Here is a 25,092-nt window from a genome sequence, read left to right as displayed (position 1 = left end):
GATGGTGAGCGATCACCGTCCGTGAACAGAGCAGAGGTAGTGCCTCTGCGCATGCGCTGCCCGCTTTTAAGGGGGAAGGGATAAGGATTGACCACTGGTAAGAAGGAATGAAGTTGGAAAAAGGGAAAGGGGCTACGGCTCCCCCACTCAACGTAGGAAATGCAGTAATTAGAAAGCTGGAGAGTTTGTTTGTTTGTTTGTTTGTTTGTTTGAATGCACTAATCTCAGGAACTACTGGTCCGTTTTGAAAAATTCTTTCATTGTTAAATAACCTAATTATTGAGGAAGTTAATGATAAAAAACCGAAGTGTCTATTTTTTCGAACGCCTTAATCTCTTAAACCACTGGATCGATTACTAAAATTCTTTCGCCGTTAAAAACGCTCGTGTTCCCTGAGTGCTATCCTACTAATATTATAAATGCGAGAGTTTGTAAGGATGTGTGTGTGTTTGTTACTCTTTCACGTAAAAACAAATGAACCGATTGCAATGAAATTTGGTACGTAGACAGCTGGACAAGTGGAATAACATAAAGGCTACTTTTTATCCCGATATTCCTACGGGATACGGACTTACGCGGGTGAAACCGCGGGGCGCAGCTAGTAGGCTATACATGTACCACGGAAGAAGCCGGGGCGGATCGCTAGCTGGATATTTCAGTGAACTTTGTGCATCGCATTACCTCTTCGTTAAAAAGCCGGCAACACATCTGCAGCGGTGATCACTATGCGTCGACGCTCTAATTTCTATTCCCTCATTAAAAAATAGTTTTTTTAATCTAGTTTTATTTGTTATAGGTCTTAATAGAGAGGCTGCTATCCACCTGCCCGGACATAGGTACCCTGCATCTGCTGATGCGTCATAAAAAGGGGATAACCCCGGACAAGAGACTCCATCAGCTGAAGCAATCGCAGGTAGTGTGGAGCAATTTAGTTTTTCACAAGCTTTTATCAACCGACATCAAAAAGGAGGAATCAGTTCGACTGTATTGTTTTTTTGTGTGTGTCTACATCTACACTAATATTATGAAGAAGACGAATTTGTAGTTTTGTTTGTTTGTTTGTAATGGATAAACACAAAAATACTGGACCGATTTCAAAAATTCCATTTAGAAAGCTGCAACTTCGTTGAGTGACATTCTAGTTTCTACTAATATTATAAATTGTTTGTTGCTCTTTCACGCAAATACTACTAAACTGATTGCAATGAAATTTGGTACGTAGACAGCTGGACAACTGGAATAACATATAGGCAACTTTTTATCCCGATATTCCTACGGGATACGGATTTACGCGGGTGAAACCGCGGAGCTCAGTAGGCTATATATGTACCACGTGCGAAACCAGGACGGACCGCTAGTATAGCATAAAATTTATAAATCTAAGATACGAATCTAAAATTCATAAACAACTGCGAAGCAATTTCGGGGTTTTAACAAAAACATTAACGTGAGAATTTCCTCTACATACATACAATAAGCAATTGTATTATAATGTGAATTAATCTTAGCATTTATCTTACATAAGGTTTATTAAATGAAGTTATATATTCTTTTAACAGTAAATCCTTCTCACGGTTGACGTTTGTGTTTTAATAATTTCTTTACATTAATTATTTATATATGTTTATATTTGTTGTGTATTTATGAAGTTAATTTATGAGTACGTCCTGCCCCTCCAACTGTAACAGAGGGGGCCACTGAAAATCAGTGTGGCAACCACGTTGCTGCGTACACTGAGTGGCATTGGCTTCACTTTGTCTCCTTAAGTTTTTCTTTATTTCATTGTGTTTTGTGTATTAATTGTATTGTATTTTTTGTACTGTTTTTATTTTTTCTTGTGGAGCCGAATAAATGTTTCTTTCTTTCTTTCTTTAATTTATGTATACAAAGAATAATTGGTGACTCGGTGGCGATGAATTGGGACTTAAGTCTGGGCGTCGAGACGTCGAAAATAAATTTATTTATTCAATTTATCTGCAATTTATTACATCATCACTGCCCGAAACGGTGAAGAAAAACATCGACAAAAGTTCAACGACATGTGACATCTGCCAACCCGCACTTGGCCAGCGTGGTGGATTATGGCCTGAACCCTCATAGCAGGCCTGTGTACCAGCAGTGGGATCGTATATAGGCTGTAATCATTATGACGATGAATTCATTAAGTAGTTTTTATTACTTTTAATGTTTATAATATAAGGAAAAAAATGCCGTTTAAACCCGCTTAAATGACCGTTTTTTTCAGGTATTCGATGTACTCAGACAAACAAACCCGAAACAACTGGACAAGCTCAGTATCGTACCTGGTGATGTGTCCCAACCGAATCTGGGGATTTCCCCGGAAAACTTACATTCGTTGCACGAGGTAAATACAAATAAGGAACTCTATTTTTCTTATATGAAAAAGTTAAGCTTTGAGTTGAGTTTAATCACACATTGAAAGTTTGTTTGTTTGAATGTTTATCCGTCAATCACGCTGATACTGCTGAACGGATTATGACGAAATTTGGTATGCAGACGGGGTATTAGCTGACTTCGTTGATAGGATACTTTTTCTCCGAATTTCCCCTGGGATAAACAGGAATCTTTATATCCGGGCGGAGCCGGAACGAACGTCTAGTAATAAATAGTTTTTGGACTTACCAGCTACGGTGTTCCCGAACTATTACGACATTGGGGCCTTCAACAAGAGAGCGTATATGTCATTAAAATGCCGGCAACCTGCAACACCTCTAGTGTTGCAAGTGTTTATGGGCTGTGTTGGCCACTTAACATCAGGTGGCCCACCTGCCCCTTTGCTTGTTATGTCATAGAAAAAGATTTCCTAATTGTCGTTTAAATTCATATTGAAATTTCATTTATTACAACACACATATATATCTTCTATATATAGATATAAAACTCAAAGGTGACTGACTGACATAGTGATCTATCAACGCACAGCCCAAACCACTGGACGTATCGGGCTGAAATTTGGCATGCGGATAGATGTTATGACGTAGGCTAAAAAGACTAAAAATCACTTTGATAAATCCTACCCCCAAGGGGATAAAATATGGGTTGAAAGTTACCCTGAAAATTTATTAGGATCGCGCGGGCAAACCTGCGCTCAACAGCTAGTTACAAAAAGATTCTAAAATATAATTATAAGGACATTGTTCTTGAGTTATAGTGACATGCAATATATACAATAAGTCCGTATCCCGTAGGAATATCGGGATAAATAGTTGCCTATATGTTATTCCAGTTGTCCAGCTGTCTACGTACCAAATTTTATTGCAATCGGTACAATAGTTCTTGCGTGAAAGAGTCACAAACCCACACACATCCTTACAAACTTTCGCATTTATAATATTAGTACGATTATGTCAATAAGCAAGTTCATTAATTAATTTTACAAAGTTAACCTTATAATTAAACCCAATAACACCACATCATCACAATTTAACAGAATCGTTATAATAATCTTTGTCAAGTTGAGGTTCCCAAACTTTTATCTCGCACACCATTTTCAAAATTTTTGTTTTTCGGTGAATACCCACACATAAAAAATGTATGAATGATGCTGTTTGCTTTTTTATATTTCGATGGCTGGCATCCGTATTAAAATAAATAGCTAGCTTCCTCCCGAAGCTTTGCCTTTGAATAAGGACATTTACAAATGATTTAGCTGTCCCAAGGGAGCATTTAATAGAGATAAAAGGTATCACCCAATTCAGCTTATACCCTGTCTGTATACCAAATTTTATCAAAATCCATCTTTTGAGTTTCAGTGTGATTAACGGACAAACATCCAAACAAACAAACATTCACATTTATAATATTTGTGTGTATAATGTGATTATTGTAGCTTATTTTGCCTCAACAAAGTGTACTTTATAAATGTTAATTCGACTGTATATTTGTTATTATGTGACTCGATAACTCCGAAGTGCTCAACCGATTACAGTGTTTAATTTTGTGTTTGATAGGGAATTGAACTGTCATTTTGTCAGATTTAAAATCTGGAGTTATACTCGACACCCAGACATGTGGGTGATCTTTTTTTGTAGAACAGAATTACTGTATGTTATAATCAATATATCGCAGCTCTTTATCGGTTAATCATTGATTTTCCGAGTTAAATGCGTTTGCGTACATTTTGCGTTTGATGGGAAATTGTATTTTTGGTCAATTATAGAAGAATTTTGATCAATTTTGGAAAGAATTTTGGTCAATGATTCCCTTCAGGGACGTCGTGACCTTTTTTAATTAGAGTCTCTTGTTTAAATTGTTTAAAAAGATGTCTATGTCTATTTAATTTAATCCTTATCTGTACGTAATAAATCATTGCATTTTATTATTATTTGTAGGTTTCCGTAGTATTCCATTCAGCGGCCACACTGAAATTCGACGAAGCGCTTCACACGGCTGTAGATCAGAACGTCCTATCTGTTATACGGCTGATGGATATATGCGACAATTTGCCCAACATAGAGGTGAGTGTTGCCAGCTTTTGGAACAAAGTTCCTTATCGCGCGTTGTGGAAGGGGGCTAGACGGAAAAAAATCTTACGAAAAGTTCTCACGACACTTTTTGCTATAGTAAGCTATTGTAAGCTGTGCTGCGTGCGCCTGTTTCTCTGTCTCTCTCTCTCTCTATCTCTCTCTCTCTCTATATATATATCTCTCTCTCTCTCTTATAGAAACGAAAGGAACTCCGTTTCTCTCTACTTTATGTGTAAAAAACAGAGAGATAATCGCGACACCACAATAAACGCTATAGTACAAAGCGTACACCATCTTCGGTGGCAAGTTCACTTGTTCCGTGTGGCAAACACAGTAGCATGCTGCTATGTCACGCCGGTCTTTTGTGACTGTGTTCGTACGAAGGGCGCTCACCTGGATGGGCGCAGGCATGATGAGGTTAGGTTTAAAGTAAAACCTAAGCTAACACATCTTATTTCATAAATTAATGGTTTCATATCGATAGATTATAATTTAGCGAAAAACTAATATTGTTGTTTTTGATGTGTTTTACAATTTTACAATCACACTAATATAATATAATATACTAGATGTGACCGCGGTTTCACCCGCGTAAGTCCGTATCCCGTACGTATATTGGGATAAAAAGTTGCCTATGTGTTAATCCAGTCGTCCAACTATCTACGTACATTAGTACCTAATTTCATTGCAATCGATTCAGTAGTTTTTGCGCGAAAGAGTCACAAACATACACATACATCCATGCTCACAAACTATCGCATTTCTAATATTAGTAGGATAGGATAGATAGGATGTAAAATTACTATTAAAATTAATACATTTGCATAGGCTCAGCTGTTTAACACATGCATCTTTATTTATGCGGTTTGCTAGTTTCGTGTCATCGGTATAAATTATTCATAGCATATTGTGTTATATTATTTCATTAATATAATTAATTACCTTGACCATATCATGAATGATGGAAGTTTACATGATATTTGCATGGCATCATTTCCTGGTAAAGGGCTATTAATATTTTATATATAAAATACTAAGCAATCGATCCGGCTCCGCACGTAATGACCCGGGATAAAAATAAAATGAACTATAACCTATATTCGCAGAAAACGTGGCTTTCTGTTGTTAAAAAAAAATCGCTTCATTAAATCAAAAGTGTACCCCATACATGTATGAATAGACAAACTTTACCTCTTTATTTATTGGTTTAGAAAAATGTAATAAAACTAAACTTGAGTCACTTCATTTCTATAATTTAGTTTTAATAGATGATATTATGTTATTAAACTCTATATATGTATAAAACTAGCTGCGCCCCGCGGTTTCACCCGCGTAAGTCCGTATCCCGTAGGAATATCGGGATAAAAAGTTGCCTATATGTAATTCCAGTTGTCCAGCTATCTACGTACCAAATTTCATTGCAATCGCTTCAGTAATTTTTGCGTGAAAGAGCAACAAACGCACACACATCCTTACAAACTTTCGCATTTATAATATTAGTAGGATAGGATTAGGATATGAAATTAAAACATTTATTTGTATAAATACTTGCCCAAATGATCATAGGTGTTTTTGTCCTGTACCAGACCATACTAATGTTAAAATACACACCAATTAATACAATATTACTGAGTGCATTATGAGATTGTGTATTATAAATGAATATTTATCGTGGTTAATTAATTCAGTGAAGGATATTAAACAATACTTAAATTTATTACTGTCTCGATGAATAATAAATAATATTACATTATAATGCATTTATTAAAGACTAGCTGCGCCCCGCGGTTTCACCCGCGTAAGTCCGCATTCCGTCCGAATATCGGGATAGAAAGTTGCCTATATGTAATTCCAGTTGTCCAGCTATCTACTTACCAAATTTCATTGCAATCAGTTCAGTAGTTTTTGCGTGAAAGAGCAACAAATACATTTTCTTACAAACTTTTGCATTTATAATATTAGTAGGATTAAGTAGGAAGTAGGACAAGCCGTTCGTTATGGTTAAGTGTGCACAGGCGATTATTTCGTAACTAAAACACATATAAAATAAGTTTAAACTGATATCGAAAGTACTTTACCCAATGAGTAAAACGACAATAATAACTTTATATACATAAAACGAGAAAATTCAGAAAAATTTACATTGAACATACGAGCGGCGTGAAATAGCATTCTGCTGTGTTTCGTTCGGTGGATGGGGGAGCCGGAGGCCCATATCCTTTTCCTTACCCTTCCCAGTCCTTTCCTTTATTCCTATCGCAAATCCTTTCTTAATCCCTTCCCAAAAAGTCGGCAATCCATTTGTAGAGGCGTAAGATCTGCAATGGACCTTATGCCTCCAAATGTTCATGGGCAGTGGTAGCGCTTATCATCAGGTGTCCCACCAGCTCTATTGCCGACTGTAACATAAATAAAAAAAAATACAAAGCTGTAAAGAATAAGGAAAGGTTTGACGGCTGATTGACGGAATGATTTAGGAAGGGTGAGGGTTTCTGTGGTGATGGCGATGTACCTTATCAATCATTTTTATTACTATCAATTAGGTGCTCGTCCACGTGTCAACAGCGTATAGTAATCCTGAGCACTCCTCAATAGAAGAAAGGGTGTACACTCCACCAGCGCCTCTGCACCGTCTGCTGGCGCTCGTTGAAGCTGTACCGGAAAACCTGATGCATAATATCACTCCGCAGTACGTTACATCTATTATACTTATATACATACATATTTATTTATCATCGTCAGCCCATACGTCCCACTGCAGGGACTCTAACCTCCTATGAGGGTTTCACAGGGTTTTATCCACCACACTGGTAGGTGCGGAGCTGGTGCGGTTTGGCAGATGTCGTCGAACTTTTGATACTTTGACATGTCGGTTAGCTCACGATCTTTTCCTTCACAGTTTCAAGCAGTGATGTGTAGTTAAATTAAAAAAAAATAGTATCAAATAACGATCAATAATTATTTAATGAATTCACAGGTACATCCATCCAAAGCCTAACACATACACATTTACAAAAGCAATGGCCGAAGAAGCTGTAAGAAGTCGTTCATCACGGCAATACCCAGTCGCCATTTTTAGGCCTACTATAGGTGAGATATCTTCAATTATATTGCAATTAGTCTAAGTCTATTACCAGATTTTTAGGACAGAGATTCTCAAAATTTCTTTTCTTGTGCACCATTTAAAAAAAATGTATACTTTTGTGGAAGTTGTCGCTGTTTACAAAGCCTATTTTTACGCAACTTAAACATATGTGTATTTTTTTTGCACCATTTGCAACAACTTTATAGATCATTATTATTATTTAAAAATCTGTGATTTACTGTTTAACATAAAAAGAGGTTCCCAAAGTTTCTTTTTTTGTTCACTAATATCAATGTTTTTTAATTCTGTGGAGGTCTTTTTGCCACTTACAAACTTATATATTCTTCACAAAAAAAAAATCATATAATTCATCGTTATTGAACATGCGATTAAGTTTTTAATGCATTATTTAAGTAAATAATGATGAAGTTGCAAATAACAATTGTAATTGACTTATCGTTTTCCTCTAAACAAATAATTAGTATTGACATGATATCACAAACAATAATTATTATTGAAATACATAAGTAGATTTGACGTTTATTTTTATACATACGATTTTACCATAACGTATGCGTTATATATATTAATTGATATAAATAATTAAGAACTATGGATACATATGGATACATTGAACCCCACAATTAACCATTTAATCAATTACTTTAATAAACAGTTAACCTATAATGCTGCTGGATTATATACAAATAAATAAAAAAACATCCATCTGTTTTAGTGGTGTCCTCCTTACGACATCCATTTCCCGGATGGGTCGAGAACCTAAACGGCCCCAGCGGGGTTGCGGCCGCCGCGGGCAAGGGGCTTCTGCACGTGTTCAGGCGGGGCCCCACGAAACGGGCAGATTTATTGCCCGTTGATATCGCCATTGACACCCTGTTGGCCGTGGCTTGGGAGACAGCTATCGATAAGTGAGTATGGTGTTCGTGACTCAATCTCAAACACGCACTCAAACTCAACTCATAAATAAGTTACAGCACATGTTCAGGCAACACCCCACGAAACGGGCAGATTTACTGCCCATATTGATAAGCGAGTATAACGTTCGTAACTCAAATTTACACACAAACTCAAACTCAGACACAATTTTTTTTATGGCAGAGCAAGCAAAGGAGCAGGTGGGCCACCTGATGTTAAGTGGTCACCACCGCCCATAAACACTTGCAACACTAGAGGTGTTACAAGTGCTTTGCTTTTACTACAAAATTATAAGTACTGGTATGTCTTATAGTTTTATTTTATAATCATAATGACATAAATATATAACCCTTCCACAGACCAACATCAGTAAAGGTGTACAACTGTAGCACTTGCGAGAACCCCACGAAATGGGCAGACTTCGAGCTGGCCCTACACCGCTATTTGCCCAAGTACCCACTCGACGCAGCTCTATGGTACCCGTCTGGTACTGGCGTGGAAAACAGGTCATCTCTCTCTTTCTCTATCTTTATCTGTCAGAACACTGTACAAAGAGAAAAGTGCTAGTTTGGTAATAGAATACATCTTCCTACTAATATTATAAATGCGAAAGTGTGTTTGTATGTCATTTTTTTAAATCAAAAACCTTAGCTTTCTTTAATATAAGCACAGAACTATAGATAACTAACTGTTCGCCCCGGCTTTGCCCTTGGTATATCCCACTAGCTGAGCCCCGCGGTTTCATCCGCGTAAGTCCGTATCCCATGGGAATATCGGGATAAAAAGTTCCATTTTTGTTATTTCAGTTGTCCAGCTATTTACGTACCGAATTTCATTGCAATCGGTTCAGTAGTTTTTGAGTGATAGAGTACCAAACACACACACATACTTACAAACTTTCGCATTTATAATATTAGTAGGATCACTCAGTGAAGTTGCAGCTTACTGATGGTGAAAGTATTTTTGAAAACGATTCAGCGGTTTGTGCGTGAACACGTTACTAACTCACAAAAGTTTATTTATAATATGTAGATAATACTTCAGTATTATGATAACAAACATTTTGTTTCAGATATGTCCATAAAGCTCTGGAATTCGCTCTACAAACAATTCCACTACACCTTGCGGAATATATTCTGAAGACCTTGGGAGTCAAGATGAGGTTTGTTTGTATAGTAAGGATTTATATTAAAATATGGCAGTCAACGTCGGCTTCACCAGTAGAATATATTTCCTCTCCATGCGAAGTATGAAACTTCCTTATATCTTAAAACAAAGATTGGCTATATTGGTTAAAACATTTTTATTTATATATATTTAACTTTATTCACTAATCACTTAAATAATAAAACATTTTCTACTTGGGACGCATAAAGTACCATTATTTTTAATTAAAATACATTGTTCAATTTCAGAGAATTCGATTTACGAAGATGTTTACTTATGTCATTCACTTTAAACTAAAACTATATTACTCTAAAATGAAACTCGATGATTTACTCAAGTTTTAAACATTGCATTTACGAAAAAAATTATGTATTTATATTATAAGTGATAACATCTTGATAAATTACTTTTCAACAGAATAAGTTTAATAACAGCTGAGCAAAAAATGCGCGCCATGAATGAAGTTTTGACGTTTTTCGCGTTACGCGAATGGCACTTTCGCACAGATAACGTAAAGCGTTTAAGGAATCGACTCACGCCACAGGACAGAGAGATATATAATCTGGATCCACAGACTATAGAGTAAGTGTTTTTAAAAAGTATTTAATATTTGTTTATTTGTAATAAACTAGTTATTCGTTAAATTTGTGTTTGAAAATAAATTTGTTTTTGAAGCTTTAATGACAGGATACAATTAATGGAGTTGTAAAAAATAAATACTTGATTAAGTAAAGTCGGTCAAGTGCACCTCATTAAACTAACTAGTATTTAGCGTAATATGTAATTCAATATAAAATTTTATTGGTATCTTTACAGCATTACATATTTATTACTATGACATTATTTTACGACTTCGTCATTTCCTATATTATATTTACCTCAATATATTCTGTTTCTATTAAATTTGTATCTCTACTCAAATACATATAACTGAACGTCGTAATATTGTAAATCTTAAATCGAAAATTATTTTTTGCACGCCCGCCTGGTATCGATCCCTTGACTTTTTAATATAATTCCGAGATAATACTGATAAAATGGTACATTTTAGCTGGGATGAGCAATACAAAAACTTTGTTAAAGGCACCCGCAAGTATTTATTAAAAGAATCAGACGAAAATATTCCAGAAGCTGTTCGCCATGTGAACCGGTAAGCACTTAGTGTAATCCTTAGGTACACCACTGTATAGATTTTAAAACTTAATGGTTTTATTTTTAATTTGATGAAAATGAACTACATAATTAATTCATTTCACTTTTTAAATAAAGATTATGCTTGCCAATTGCCTAAAAATTCATCGGTATATTAATAAATCTCATAACAAATCAGGTTATGTATTCAAATGCCAAAAGTTAATCCATACTTATTTGTTTTAATAAATTTTAATGAACAAAAAATTCTATAATCTTATCGTAACTACCGTAATTTATATTTACTATAAAATGTTGTGAAATAATAGTTATAATAATATAAATAAACTATTATTCATATAAAAATATATAAAAATATGAATAATAGTAAGGGAGCGTCCGTAAATTACGTGAGACATTTTTCAGGATTTTTGACCCTGACGCCCTACTTGGTGAGATTTCGTGAGATTTTCCTTAACTCTCTCCCCCCCTCCCCAAATCTCACGTGAGATTTTTTGAAATATATTTTGACTATGATTTTTTCACTATTATTTATAACCCATTGGATTTGAGAAAGGAAAAGAAAAAAATCATCCGTCCGCGGGATTTAAAAGGATAAATAACGAATACTACTTACATACATCAAGTTTTGACATATGTAAATTTTTATATATATTTTTTTTTACTTTAACTAAATTTTATTTTTTTTACACGGTTTTCTGTTAAAAAAAAATACGTGACATTTCTTAAAACCCCCCCTCTCCCCCGAGTGAGATTTGGAAAGATTTTACTTGACCTCCTCCCTCCCTTAAACACCTCACGTAATTTATGGACGCCCCCTAATAGAAAAACTAGCTTGAACTCGCAGTTTCACATACATACCAAATTCTTGGCAAAATTGCATCCATTTTTGATGATTTTTTATTTTATTCTGTCTTGTCTAATATAAATATTTTAAAATTATTACAGACTATATTACCTTCACAAGGGAGTGATGGCATTTTCGATAGTTTTATTCCTACGGTTGATTTTACAAAATAAATTCATAAGGGACTTCGTGTACGCTACGCTACGACTATTGCTGTCTCTTTTTAACGACGCGTACACACATATTATGGGTGTGGAATGAAAGAGATAAGAAGAGATAATAACACATAATTGTAAGAGAAGATCTTTATGAAAGTGAATTCGAAAACGTACAATTTAAAATTTTCATTGTTAGTAATTATGTATAAAGTTTCTTGGGATTAATTTATGACAAAGTAGGATAAGCAAAAAAAGTCTAGCCTATGTAAGGAAAAATGTAGCTTTCTACTTGTGAAACAAATTTTCAAAATCGGTCCAGAGTTTTGGGAGCTTATGTAGCACAAATAAACAAAAAGCTTTCCTCTTTACAATAGCGGTGCAGTTTTATCAATTAATGCATAAATTATTCGTTTTATGTGTTTTGTAACGTGTAATTATACTTTTTCATATAGAAACATACATAGAAAATATTTGAAGACAAAATTCTATAAATAACTAGCGGAACTTAAAATATTATAAAGTGACAAAGTAGGTCCTGAGATTGTCTCGTTCAAACAAACTTCAGCTTTATGTTATTATTATATTTAAGTGTATTATAAATTATTGCTCAATATAAAAGCATTTTATGCATTGCAAATGGGTATATAAGATGCGAAAAGGTTTTATTATTATAAATTAATAAGGTCGACTACAATGTTATTAACTAGCATAATTTACAATATATTAATTTAATAAAATGTATAATATTCCACTAAGACAAGTTAATAATAATTATTCACTATGTTGAAACTTGAAAGCTTTAATATAACGTTTTATAAATTAAATGCATGTTTTTATTCACCATCCCTTTCCATATTAGCGCTCGGGTATAAAAATATGTCCATGTGGTCATAAGTTGGTACTTTTGTTAAGTATGTATTTTGTTGTTTTATGATTTGGGATATAGTTGCCTGAATCACTGCAGAAGTAATTAATGGTGTTTGTAATTTTTCTATACTCACACTTGTCCGAGTGTTATTACACTGCATTGATTTTAGCTGTCACTGAATTTAGAAACTAAATTTATTGAAGCGTACTTAGCTCATTATTTCAAATTCTTAATTACTTGGCGCAACTAAGTACAGTTCAAATTAGTGTTTTGTGCTATTATACTATAATCTTTCTACATCATGGATTCACACTTTTTAACATTAATTTGTAGATGAAGTTATCGCATTTCACACAATATAGACACAAATAACTTCATTGTATCAAAAAGAGATGTATCCGAAACAATAATAGTGTCAAATTATATTATTTCATGTAGCTGTCAAGTGTCAAATTACACATGACACTGTCAATTCCATAAGTAATTTGCGAACTTTATCACAAAAAAAAAAAAATCAACATTCCGCATTCACAAACAATCAAAGCAGATACGGAGTTATCGCGTGTTAACGATAAAATGTAATTTGTTGTTTACAAAATGTTCAATAAGGTGTTCCAACGCGCGCTAAAGTTCCGATTGAAGAAAAGTTATCCAACAAATATATATGATCTGAACAGAGGGGCCGCGATCGCTGTTCGCCGACCGTATAGCGACGAAGTTAAGAAAGCTCAGATTTCAAGCGTTGCTTCGCCTGGCCCGACTATATTCGATAAGATAATATCGAAGGAAATCAAGGCAGACATAATATACGAAGATGATTATTGTCTAGCGTTCAACGACATAGCACCCCAGGCGCCGGTTCACTTCCTGGTTATCCCAAAACGTAGGATAGCTAGGTTGCAAGACTGTGAGACCAATGATAAGGAGGTTTGTATTACTTATCTTAAAAATCACCTCATTAGCAAACATGATATTATAAGTACATGTAACAACTGATGAGAGAAGTCACTTTTTCAATACTTTATTCCCACTCAATAGTTTATTTACTAAATTTTATATGGTAGTTTAGTGGTACTAGTAAACCCGGCGAACGTTTTGTTCCGTTTCGCCAATTTTCTTTGCTATAAACCTCACAGAGCCCAAGACCTTTCCAATGAATACAAAACCGTGGAAATCAGTTTATGCGTTCTGGAGTTATAGCATCAGGAAGGAAAACCCGACTTATTTTTATATAGTAGATGTAAGAATAAGTTTGTCTCTTATAAACTTGGTACAATATTACATTTAGAAGTACTACAACTAAGTTTTGTTTAATATTTAACCTTAATAGATGAATTTAAAGAAGGAAGAATTACTAAAATAGTAAATCAACTTCTTAAAAGCAAATTCTGTTTCACATTCCTTATTTATTTCTTCACTTAATACTCTTTAAAAATTGTTATGTTTGTTTCTTCTATTATTTTTGGTATTTTATCATTTAATATGAGTCTGTCCTAGTTTTCACAGCAAGCTAAAGTAGTAACACACTTACATTATTTAATACATGCTTATTTTAAATTGAACCGTCTTTATGTAAAGGAGGTTCTTAATTTGACTGCATTTTTTTATGTTTTATTCATAAAGTTGAAATATTTAAAAATTTTAAACCATATTATATTTATTTTTATATAAATGGGAATCATCAAAATCCCAGTGAAAATTATGCGCTAACAAACAAACCTCCTCCTTTTTGTGAAGTCGGTTAAAAATTACAATCAGAAATGTTTCTAAATGAAAGAGAAATGAAACATTATCTAGTAATAATGTGTTGTCATGATAAATGCGACTCAAAACATGCCTTATCTTTATGACACAGAATATAGATAATTTTAGAATGCTATCCTTGCATTAACGTTTTGCTTATCAGACATTCCATAAGATTTAGTCATAGGCATGTGACAATACGCACTAATTATGTGAACGCTAATGTTTTGTCTGTCTGTAATATTAATATTTCCATTTTATTAGAATTTCACAGATCATAGTTTGTTTTATCAGTAGAAACTTAAATTATTTTTCAAAAATATTGGCTTTATATTTTTGTTAAATTATGTCTATAATGAAATATAAATAAATTCCATGAATATTGTCATAATAGTAAGTGGAAACCAATTTTAAAAAAGAAGTTCCTATATTTCATTTTTAATAGTTAGGTAGTCAAGTTCAAATACCTTAAAAAATATATTATAATTCAAAGTATATTATAATTCATTTATAAAATCTGTAAGTATGTTATAAGTTATTTATATGATTATTTGGTTTTATTTTCAGCTACTAGGTCACCTAATGGTTGTAGCAAGGTCGCTAGGAGCAGAACGGGCTCCGGCAGGCTGGCGTTTAGTTGTTAACAACGGTAGGCACGGCGCGCAATCCGTCTACCATCTGCATTTGCACGTGCTGGGTGGCAGGCAAATGGGATGGCCTCCTGGCTAATTTTTTCGAATCATGCAACTGCCAACACTGAAATGTCAATTTGACAAAAAAAAACATAAAATTGTATGTTGTCTGTGCCATTTTCTGAAATATGTCAATTTGACATTTAAAATAATAGAAACTTTGTCTATGCTATTTTCCACAACGGGATCGATCCTGTGGGCTTGGGAAATGGACATACACAAATTAGTTCGGCATTCTCAGTTCAGAATTTTCAAATAAAATTGAATTTTAATGAAATTTAATTCGAATTTTATTTCAGTGTTGCGGAATTAATTAAATTACGAGATCTAATATGTAATGTGAGTTTTTATTAAAGATGTCGATTAAGATGTAAAAAAAATAACATAATGATTTAGTATTGCAATAAATGGCAGATCATAGATAAAAGATTAGGACGCTATTTAGGCGGGAATTTACAATGACGCGGCTTTAATTATTAAAGTCTACGTGCATTGCGACGAAATTTACAATTTGTTCGTTTGTTTTGTGATAGTAGCCAATCTTTTGATAAAAAGATTTGATTTACTAAAGTTGTAATTAATATATTAAGTGATTATTATTTTTAATCTGATAAAACAAGATTTTTGGGTGATTTTTCCATTCCAAAGTATTACATATTTGAAATTAAATATTTACACTCATAATCGATGATCCAGTAAAAAAACTACACATAAAAATAAATTTAAACTCAAATCAGATAAGTTTGAATTTCGCTCAAACAAATTATAGCAATACTAAAGATTTTAAAGTGTCATATGTACGGCCATTGTGTATAGTAAATTAGATTTAGACTCACTTATTATAAGGTTCATTATCAACTGACGTTCCCAAAAATGAAGAACGTTCTCAATTCAAATCTTTTTTTTTTTGTTAGTAAGTCGCTAACTTCGCGGGTTTTCAACTGATGGACGCGATTTTTTTTCGTGTTTGATAGGGAATTGTTGTCATTTGGTCCCAATTTAGAATCTGGAGTGTTACCAAGGGACGTCAGATTTTTTTTTTTTTTGTAGAAAAGGATTTATTATTATTCGGTTCTTGTGCAATAAAAAAGCCAAAATAGTATTAAGGTGTGCATCTTTCCATTTAAATTGTCGTTGATTTTATGAAATCTGTTCATTTTGTAGTTATTTCTTAATATCGTTAATAGATATTGTTTTTAGGTTTTATTTTGTATTGATAATTAGCGGTAGTATTTTATAACTAGCTGTTCGCCCCGACTTTGCCCGTGGTACATATATAGCCTATGGAACTCGGAGATCGCGTACATATCCAGCGGGAGAATTTTTTAAATCGGTCCAACTGTTCTTGAGATTACTGCGTTCAAACAAACAAATTCTTCATCTTAACGTTATTAGTATAGATGCATTGATAGTGCCTTATAAATCAAACCGTTCAAACTAATTTAATCTGTACAAGAAAAGGACGTAAACAACAGGCTTCATTAGCCATCCAATTGATAGCCTAGCCTCTTGATTGAACGCCGGAGGGCTGAAACATACATTGCTGGTGATGTAACATATTTTCTATTAACAACTTCTATAGCAATGTAAAAAATAGGGCTCTTAATAACCAGGGCTTTATTTAACCCATTAGGGGCCCCAGCTGGGGGTTATATGGCCCCAACTAAAGAAATAACCTCAGTTTGATGACTGGCAGTGCATAAGTATGTGATATTTTACATGAATAATACGTAACTCTGTCTAGTTCAGAAATGTCTTATTCTGGAAAAAGTTTAGGATTATCTGTAATATATATGGTATAAAGTTAATTTTGTCAAATTTTAATAAGCTGGTTTTAAATATTCGTTATTATTAAGACCCTCGTATGTTTAACCGACGTTCCCAAAATTTAAGACGTTTTCGATGCTTATGTATCTCTTGTAATTTCGGTCTGGCGGTCGAAAATATATAATCGAGCATTATTTTTGGAAGTTGGTTAAACATTTTATTAGAGTTGAATCTCAGTGTACAATAGTCCAATCTAGTCACAATAAAGTCATTATTTTAAAGAATGTCACTAATAATCTATACACTTGTTATTTTTATATTATTTCACATTTTCTATAAAAAACATCTTTAAATGCAATCAAACAAATGTCGTTATTTGTTAAACAATAATAACAGCAGTTAATTATTAGAAATATTCATTAAAATTAATATAAATTGACGTGAAATTGTAAATTTTTCTGCTGACTCTACTTTTGCCACTGTTGGTCGCAAGCTGTGGTTTTTCATAAAATATACCTGAATAGAATATTCAAATACAATTTTAAACTTGTCTTTTATATTTCTAAATAATAATATAACTCCAAAAACATTGAGATTTTTTTTTTCAATACCCGCATAAAAGACATAAAAATTTATTATATGTTTAAGTTAGTTCAGTCTAAGGTCGGTTGTGGGCGTATACGGACGTGATTTGAATGTTTTCTACAAGAAAATGTTAAGAATCGCTTCGTAACTGTTTATTTGTTAAGAGTTTAATGCATTGTTAAATTCTGTAACCAAAGGTATTAAAATAAATTTGTTATTTGAGATTGGTGTTTTATTTTTCGGACATAAAGAGTATTACACAAAACCACTGTTCTAGTATTAAAAGGAAACTCGTATCCTTTTCCGTACCCTTTCCAGTTTCCTTTGGTAGCGCTTACCATCAGGTGACCCACCAGCTCCATTGCCGACGATGACATAAAAACAAAGAACTCCGTTCTATAGTAGGATCAATCACTGTCTTAATAATCTTATACCTTTAAACGAGCAATTCTTGTATATATATAATTGGAATCTCGGAATCGGCTCCAACGATTTTCATGAAATTTAGTATATAGGGGGTTTCGGGGGCGATAAATCGATCTAGCTAGGAATCTTTTTTAGAAAATGTCACATTCGTGTTTTATTCGTGTTTTTTTTCCTGACATCTATTGGTGAATAATAATACTATTTTGCTTCGTAGATAGCTGGACAACTGAAATAACACATAGGCACTTTTTATACCGATATTCCTACGGGATACGGACTTACGCGGTTTCAACCGCGGGTCACAGCTAGGTCATTATTAAATTATAACAGCTAAGTTCATATCCAGTAGACCTAATGAGACTTTAAAATACCTGTTTTGTGTTTAGGCCCTTACCCATAACCCACTAAATGCTTGAAGAAGTAGATTGAATATCTAAGTACTTGAATATAACTTCGAAACTTAAACGGCTTTCTATCAAAACTTAAGTTGACATCTCAAGCCTGAATCACAAAATCTTGAATGTGTATAATTTTCTGTAAATTCTTTTACTTATTTCTTATCATTTGGTGCACAATAAAGTGTTTTTGTTTGTTTGTAATCAAGTGTTTTTTATTTTTAGAAATTAAAAACTTTATAACGGATTTTGAACGCGATTTATTCATTATATTTTTAACCCGACGTTTCGAACACTTTACAGCGAGCGTGGTAACGGGAGGTCTCAGTCTCCCCGTGACCTAAAATATAAAGAATGAATCGCGTTTAAAATCCGTTCAAAGTTTTTAATTTCTAAATGTATAATACTCGCGTAAAATCAAACACAAGAAAATACTATGTAATCAAGTATACAAATACACAAGAAATATTACAACGGTCGGGGTGTCGGTCGTTCTAATTCTATTGTGGTAAAAATATAGGGCTATGTCAGTTTTCTAGCGCCATCACTGTCCCTCAATATATAAATAAATAAAACGAAAACCTTTTTTAAATTATTTATTATAAGTTTCATGTATTAAACGTTTTAACTCGAAATAGAAAACTATTTATTATAAAAATAATGAAAAATTGTTAACAAACTTCATTGCAAGTATCATCCACTAATATAACATACGCGAAAGGTTGTAAGTATGGATGGGTGGACATTTATTACTCTTTCACGTAAAAACTGCAGAATGGATTTTAATGGGGCTTTACAATAATATAGCTTATACATCAGAATAAATATAATAAATACTTGCTATTGCTCGTCGATGAAACCGCGCGGCGGTAGTATATTCTAATCAATAGATTGACTAATTACAATATTTGTAGTTACGGAAAAATGGAAATACTATAAAGTATAAAGCTATAAGCATTCGGTCCAAAAATGATAACCTTTACATTCTTTATTATCTTAATCTTGCAAAAATAATCGTATATGTAAATAGGTTTACACTGCATTTTGTCCACTTGTAGGCTGTTGCTGTCAAATTGAGATATAAAATTAGTCAGCTATGTAGTACCTACTAATTAAATCTATTCAGTGTTCACATATTAACATCCGTAATAATGTGGAGCGGCGTATACCATGGGAGCAGGCGCGCAGGTAGGGGAAGGGGGTAAGGCCATACATGTAGGCGCTGGTGGTAAGGAAACACACGTGGGGGCAGGTGGGGGTAGGGAAACACACGTAGGGGCAGGTGGGGGTAAGGAAACACACGTAGGGGCAGGTGGGGGTAAGGAAACGCACGTAGGGGCAGGTGATAAAGAAACGCAAGGTGTTGGTGGAGGCATGGACACATACATAGGCGCTGGTGCGGCTACGCAACTAGGGGCTGGGGGCAGAGACAAACAGGCAGCAGCTGGTGCCTTCGCGCAAGTTGGTACAGCATTCAGCAAAGGGGCGGCAGCAGCTAATGCTGACGATAAAACAGAAGGTAGCGCAGCTTCCAGCAACGGTGGTAAGGAAGCGGCAATTGACGATGAGAGTGTTGAGGATAGAAGTGGGGTGAGCGCTGGTAGTTCAGAGGCTAATGATGGACAGGCTGCAGCACATGGTGGGAGTGGGGGGAGCAGCAGTTCCACAGGCGGTGGTGATAGGCTGATCGGTGTTGGAGCTGGCCACAGGCATTGCGAGAATGCTTGCTGTGAAAGAGGAGTTGCTTCATTGTACGATAAATAATTTAATGTTATGATATTCCTACTTTGCAATTAAATGCAATATACACTTGTTATGTCGGATTTCCCTACCACAAATATTATAAAGAGGTAACTTTTGTATTTTTCAAATTTTTGTTTGTTTGTAACCTTATCACACAAAAACCACTAAACCGATTGCAAAATCTAAAACTACTAGAAAGCTAAAACCACACTGACGAACATATGCTATATATATACCACGGGCGAAGCTGGCGTGAAGAACTAATACTGAATAAATACAAATCACTATAATTATTATTAGCTGTTGATTAAAGAATAATTGGAGAAAAAAGCAGAGATTTTTTATAACCATGTTATGGTTAAAATAATATATTATACACCTAGTCCCACTTCCATCTTTGTGATGGTGATTGTTGAGTAATGACAAAGTATTAATAAATAGTGTTGAACTTACCTGCAGCAAAGTAAGACAGACAAGGGCAAATAAACTCATGTTGAATCATAATTCTACCTTCACACGGTGCCCTATATTGTAGTTTTTATCAAAATTGTGTAATTGTAAAATTACATAAATTTATTACAATGAGAATTTTTGCGACATCATTGTCACGTATTACGTGGTAGGCGTATGTGTTTTGTAATATTTAATCAAATAGTATTTAAGTGCACATTTATAGCATTTTTAATTAATTCATGATACATGTGGATCATGGATGGTAGTTAATGTGGACAAAGGAAAATATGAAAAGATTATGTCATGGTGCCTCGCAATTTTTTTTATTTTTAACATATCATTTATGTATATATTAACAATTTTCGAAATAAAAACCAATTTAATATTGTGGTGTCCATTTGCAAGCGGAGGTTTCACGTCTCAATTTTTTTTTTTTTTTGTTATGTCATAGCGGGCAGCTGAGCTGGTGGTTCGCCTGATGGTAAGCGATCACCACCGCCCATAAATATTCGCAAAGGTAGTACCTCTGTGAATGCGCTGCCCGCTTTTATGGGGTAAGGGAAAAGGAAAGGAAAGGAAAGGACTGGAAAGAAGGAATGGACTAGGACGGGTGGGGAAAAGGAAACGGGCCTCCGGCTCCCCCACTCACCGTACGAAACACAGTGGCATGCCACTATTTCACGAAGGTTTTCTGTGGGGGTGTGGTACTTCCCCGGTGCGAGCTGACCCAATTCCTGCTGAAGCGTGCTCGGCTCCCACAATAGTACTATTATAAGACTTACTATATTGAAATATTGTGCGTGGACGCAACTAACAAACTGATTTCATTTATTTTTAGCTAAGACACTTACAATAGGTGCTTACTGCCAGTTACAGTCAAATAAAATTCGGCACAGCAATTTCCATAATAATGATAGGACATAAAATAAGTAAATCTTGTGATTAAAAACTTACTAAAAACAACAAACATACATAACATACCTACTTCAATTTGTAAGTATATATTCAATAGATAAAACATTATTGTTAAATACTGCCAAATGTTTTAGTTCTGTTAATTATTTCTATTAAACAAATACAATTGAAGTATTGATATTTGATATTATGTATATAGGTGGGAAATAAAACAACGATTAAACGGCATCCGTACAATATTTATTAACTAAATTATTTATAAATTATTATAACGAGTCGGGGATTGGGGATACACTTTGAGGATAGGGTGATGGTAAACCTAATTTGTGTACAACTAGGAGACAATCATCCTAAAGTCAAAGTTGTGCTATTTACCTCTAACCTCACTAAAAAATTCCCTTGTATTTTTATCGTGCTAAGCTCCAATACAATTGCTTTTATTATGTTCCTAAAAGTAGGTTATTTATAATATAAAGATTTAGATAATTTATAAACATTAAGGCATTCAAATTTAGCTATGTCTACGTGCCTAAGGAGACTATTTTTCTTGGCCATTGATAAGAGGCTTCGTCATATTTAATGTAAATAAAAAAAAGCTTTTATATACGTCTAAATAATTTATTATTTTGTTACGATACTCGCATAAAACCGAGACAAGGAAATAGTAACGATAGGCTTATTTATAACGAGGCAGTTATTGTAGTTAATATTTAATAAAATCGTATTTTTTTAAAGTTAATTACATTTTGAGATTCAACCGTCTCTGTAGCAATGTATACGTGGAGGGTACACTCTGATATATGTGCAAGAAGCTAACATAATCAGAGTAATCTTTAATGAAAATGAAAATAACTTTTTATTTTGTATTAATTATATTAAGTATTTTTTATAATTTACAAAAGTTACAAAAGTCACCTTATACTTTAAATAGAATAATTCATACTTATTCCATCCTCGAACAAACCAATCACCCTATCCTCAAATACATCACTCCATCTTCTATATCCTCTTATCCTTTGTTAATGCATCTTTTTATTTCATGAAGGGATTCATCCGTTTTTACATGTCTAAGTAGCAATTCAATGGTGTTAATAGCGTTTTCTAACTTATTCAAGGAATAAGAATAATAAGTCATAGTTAATTTTTCATTCACTTAAACGATAATATATATTTAAGAAAGATTTTTAATCATATATTACATGGTTTACTTAAAATAAATTAATTCATTCGCAATTTTATTTATAAACAAAAAATTCGCTGCTATTTTAGTTGTATCCTCGATCTTTAAACCATCCTCATCCTATACATTAATATTCTCATGGCATCGTCCTATCCCCATTACATCATCCCATCCTCAATGCATCCCCATATCCTCATCTAAACGTAATTCTACGCGAGGTACGAATAGGTATCTAGATTTCCAGGCGCCCTTTCCAGGTATTGCTTGTCGATTAGAGCTTCGATACACTTTTTTATCATGGCCACCGAAGGGGCGAAGGACCCTCGTGCCTGAGACACAACTTCTTGTATAAGTTCTGTATGGCGTAGTACCTGGATGAAAAAAAAAATGCATATAATAAGAATTAGAAATAAAACTGTATTATTTATTGTTGAAAATTAAGCAAAGGTAATAAAATTTCTATATAACTTGAGCCGGCGTCGTCGGTCGAGTTATAAAAGAATACTAGACTTCACTCGCGAGCAAAACCACGTATTTTAATAGCTAATATATTATACTGGTATATAATAATATATTATACAATTACATACGATAAAAAAACACAGCTAAATATAATGGAACATTCGCAATACTGCATTCTTTTAATATTTATATACATTTATTTTTGACTACTACTTTTCAAGAAATTTTCAAAAAATAGAAAAAAAAAATGGATTTATTGTAATCATTGAAATAATGTTTCGTATTGGTTGTGATGGTTCTTAATCATCTCAATAGATGGCGTGGGGTGCCCCTTAGGCACATGAAGCCGAAAGAGTAGAAGAAATTCGATTACTGTGGCAGGATCACGGGTGGCCGAGAGGCTAGGCGTTGCTACGGTTAGGCAAGATACGCAGGTTCGAATCCTGCCTCGTGATCAAATTTTTTTTTTGTTCTTTCAAAAAATCTCAACTACATTCTTTTTTTATCTCGTTACTTGATAACTCCGCGAGTTCTCAACCTATTGACCACGACTCTTTTTGTATATGATAGAAAATTGTTGAATCACGTTTTAGAATATGGAGTGGAGCTTTTTTGTGAAAAATAACTATTTAATGCAAATAAAGAAATTGAAAAAAAAATAAAGTCTCACTATCGGAACGATTGTCTAAACAACTTTGACCGACATTTTTTCTCTTTTTTTTTTTTAATAAATGTTATTTAAAATACCCCCCCCCCCCCTTCCTTACCTTTCTCTGCTTCATAATGCGCACGACGGCCGCCTGTAAATACATCTTCCTGTCGTCGTCGCAGTGCGTCGACTCGCTCGAGCCGGCCGCGCCCGTGCCGGAGCCGCCTGCGATGAATGAATTAATTGAATTAATGAATGTTAAAAACAGTTCGAATGGGTGAATAGTTTGAATATATAGAATAAGTGAATGAACAATTTGAATGAATAAATTGAAGAGAATGGCAAAACTTTCCATAGCGCGCCTGGATTCGAACCCGCAACTTTCGTCTTACTTGAGAAACCATGAATATGGGGCTTTCTATAAACTTGTGGAAATTTTAACTTGTGCGAGGCGCAACCAAATCAATGACTTTAATATGGAAGTCTATTTTAGCAATACATAAACATTAAAAATTGAGTTACATATTTACGAGTTTTCTCTTTATTTCCATATCAAATTTCACTCGAATCAAAAAAAAATATATGACTAATTGCGATGTTAGTGTGACACTATAAGCCTCCCCCACTTAACCTAAATTCACAAATCGTAAAAGAATACGCAAAAACAAAAAAAGATTGCCTCGCAGCGAGGCAACCGACCTTGCGCCGGCGGCGCGGCGGCGCACGTCAGCCGGATCTTCGTCCGCTTACAGCTGAACGCCAGATTGAGCACCAGCTCCTCCGCCTCGGCCGCCTCGCCCGCCTCGCTCGCTTCGCCCGCCTCGCCAGCACCGCGCGCGGCGAGCAGGCCCGCCTCGACGAGCGGGCGCACGTGGCGGCCCCACGCCTCGTCGCTCAGCTGCAGCGCCTCGCGGGCCTCGCGCGCCTTCAGCGTGTCCGTCGTTTCGAACATCAGCAGCAGCGCGCACTGCGGACCGGTCGGTCACGTGGTTCATTTTATTTATTTTCTCTTCACAAATGGTTTATTATTAACATTTGTGTTCGTTGTGTGTTTAAACGTGTTATTATGTAAAAAAAAAACTACTGTGTTTGTATTACATATTCTATATAGTATACGAGTAGACTACAGTAAGTATTAAAATTGAATAAATTGAATTGAATTTTTTTGATCGAGTACATTTAGATAGAAATATATCAATCAGTATATATAACGATTGATATATTAATATATTAAAAAGCTGTAAAAAGGTATCTCATTCGCTGTGTTGTTGCTTTTGTTTATCTGTTCTCTAAAACTCACACATTTATGCATATATAAGTAAAATAATTATCCCCCCCCTGACATAATTTTAAACACTTTTAAAGTGTTTTAGCGGCATTTA

The 25,092-nt window shown here is 34.3% G+C and overlaps 3 protein-coding genes across 3 annotated transcripts in view; 2 read left to right on the top strand and 1 right to left on the bottom strand.

Moving 5' to 3' along the window:
- Positions 1–12,648, top strand: part of LOC119838214 (putative fatty acyl-CoA reductase CG5065) — a 28,792-nt gene extending 16,144 nt beyond the window's left edge. Inside the window, exons 3-13 of the mRNA XM_038364063.1 lie at positions 797–913; positions 2,246–2,365; positions 4,353–4,478; positions 7,031–7,176; positions 7,465–7,577; positions 8,309–8,501; positions 8,868–9,014; positions 9,581–9,670; positions 10,093–10,257; positions 10,727–10,825; positions 11,776–12,648. Of these exons, the coding sequence (XP_038219991.1) occupies positions 797–913; positions 2,246–2,365; positions 4,353–4,478; positions 7,031–7,176; positions 7,465–7,577; positions 8,309–8,501; positions 8,868–9,014; positions 9,581–9,670; positions 10,093–10,257; positions 10,727–10,825; positions 11,776–11,935 (1,476 nt within the window). The 3' untranslated portion in view covers positions 11,936–12,648. The remainder of the gene's footprint in view (positions 1–796; positions 914–2,245; positions 2,366–4,352; positions 4,479–7,030; positions 7,177–7,464; positions 7,578–8,308; positions 8,502–8,867; positions 9,015–9,580; positions 9,671–10,092; positions 10,258–10,726; positions 10,826–11,775) is intronic.
- Positions 12,649–13,173: 525 nt separating this feature from the next.
- On the top strand, positions 13,174–17,711 carry LOC119838191 (histidine triad nucleotide-binding protein 1-like). The gene is made up of 2 exons (XM_038364035.1): positions 13,174–13,627; positions 15,011–17,711. The coding sequence occupies exons 1-2, from the start codon at positions 13,298–13,300 to the stop codon at positions 15,170–15,172; spliced, it is 492 nt and encodes a 163-aa protein (XP_038219963.1). The 5' UTR covers positions 13,174–13,297; the 3' UTR covers positions 15,173–17,711.
- A 3,952-nt stretch (positions 17,712–21,663) lies between these two features.
- LOC119838098 (cullin-2) overlaps positions 21,664–25,092 on the bottom strand; it is a 16,522-nt gene continuing 13,093 nt past the window's right edge. The window contains exons 15-17 of the mRNA XM_038363910.1: positions 24,410–24,683; positions 23,829–23,935; positions 21,664–22,970 (exon numbers count right to left, since the gene is read on the bottom strand). Coding sequence (XP_038219838.1) covers positions 22,809–22,970; positions 23,829–23,935; positions 24,410–24,683 — 543 coding nt within the window. The 3' untranslated portion in view covers positions 21,664–22,808. The remainder of the gene's footprint in view (positions 22,971–23,828; positions 23,936–24,409; positions 24,684–25,092) is intronic.

This window comes from Zerene cesonia, unplaced genomic scaffold (assembly GCF_012273895.1).
Source record: "Zerene cesonia ecotype Mississippi unplaced genomic scaffold, Zerene_cesonia_1.1 Zces_u001, whole genome shotgun sequence".
Lineage (NCBI taxonomy): Eukaryota > Metazoa > Arthropoda > Insecta > Lepidoptera > Pieridae > Zerene > Zerene cesonia.
This window is presented reverse-complemented; position numbering and strand designations above follow the sequence as displayed.

What these genes read in the sequence shown, in the direction of transcription:
- LOC119838191 (XM_038364035.1), top strand. Translation starts at nt 13,298, where the DNA reads ATGTTCAATAAGGTGTTCCAACGCGCGCTAAAGTTCCGATTGAAGAAA. An exon ending in GTGAGACCAATGATAAGGAG is followed by an intron (nt 13,628 to 15,010) that starts GTTTGTATTACT and finishes TTTTATTTTCAG; the next exon opens with CTACTAGGTCACCTAATGGT.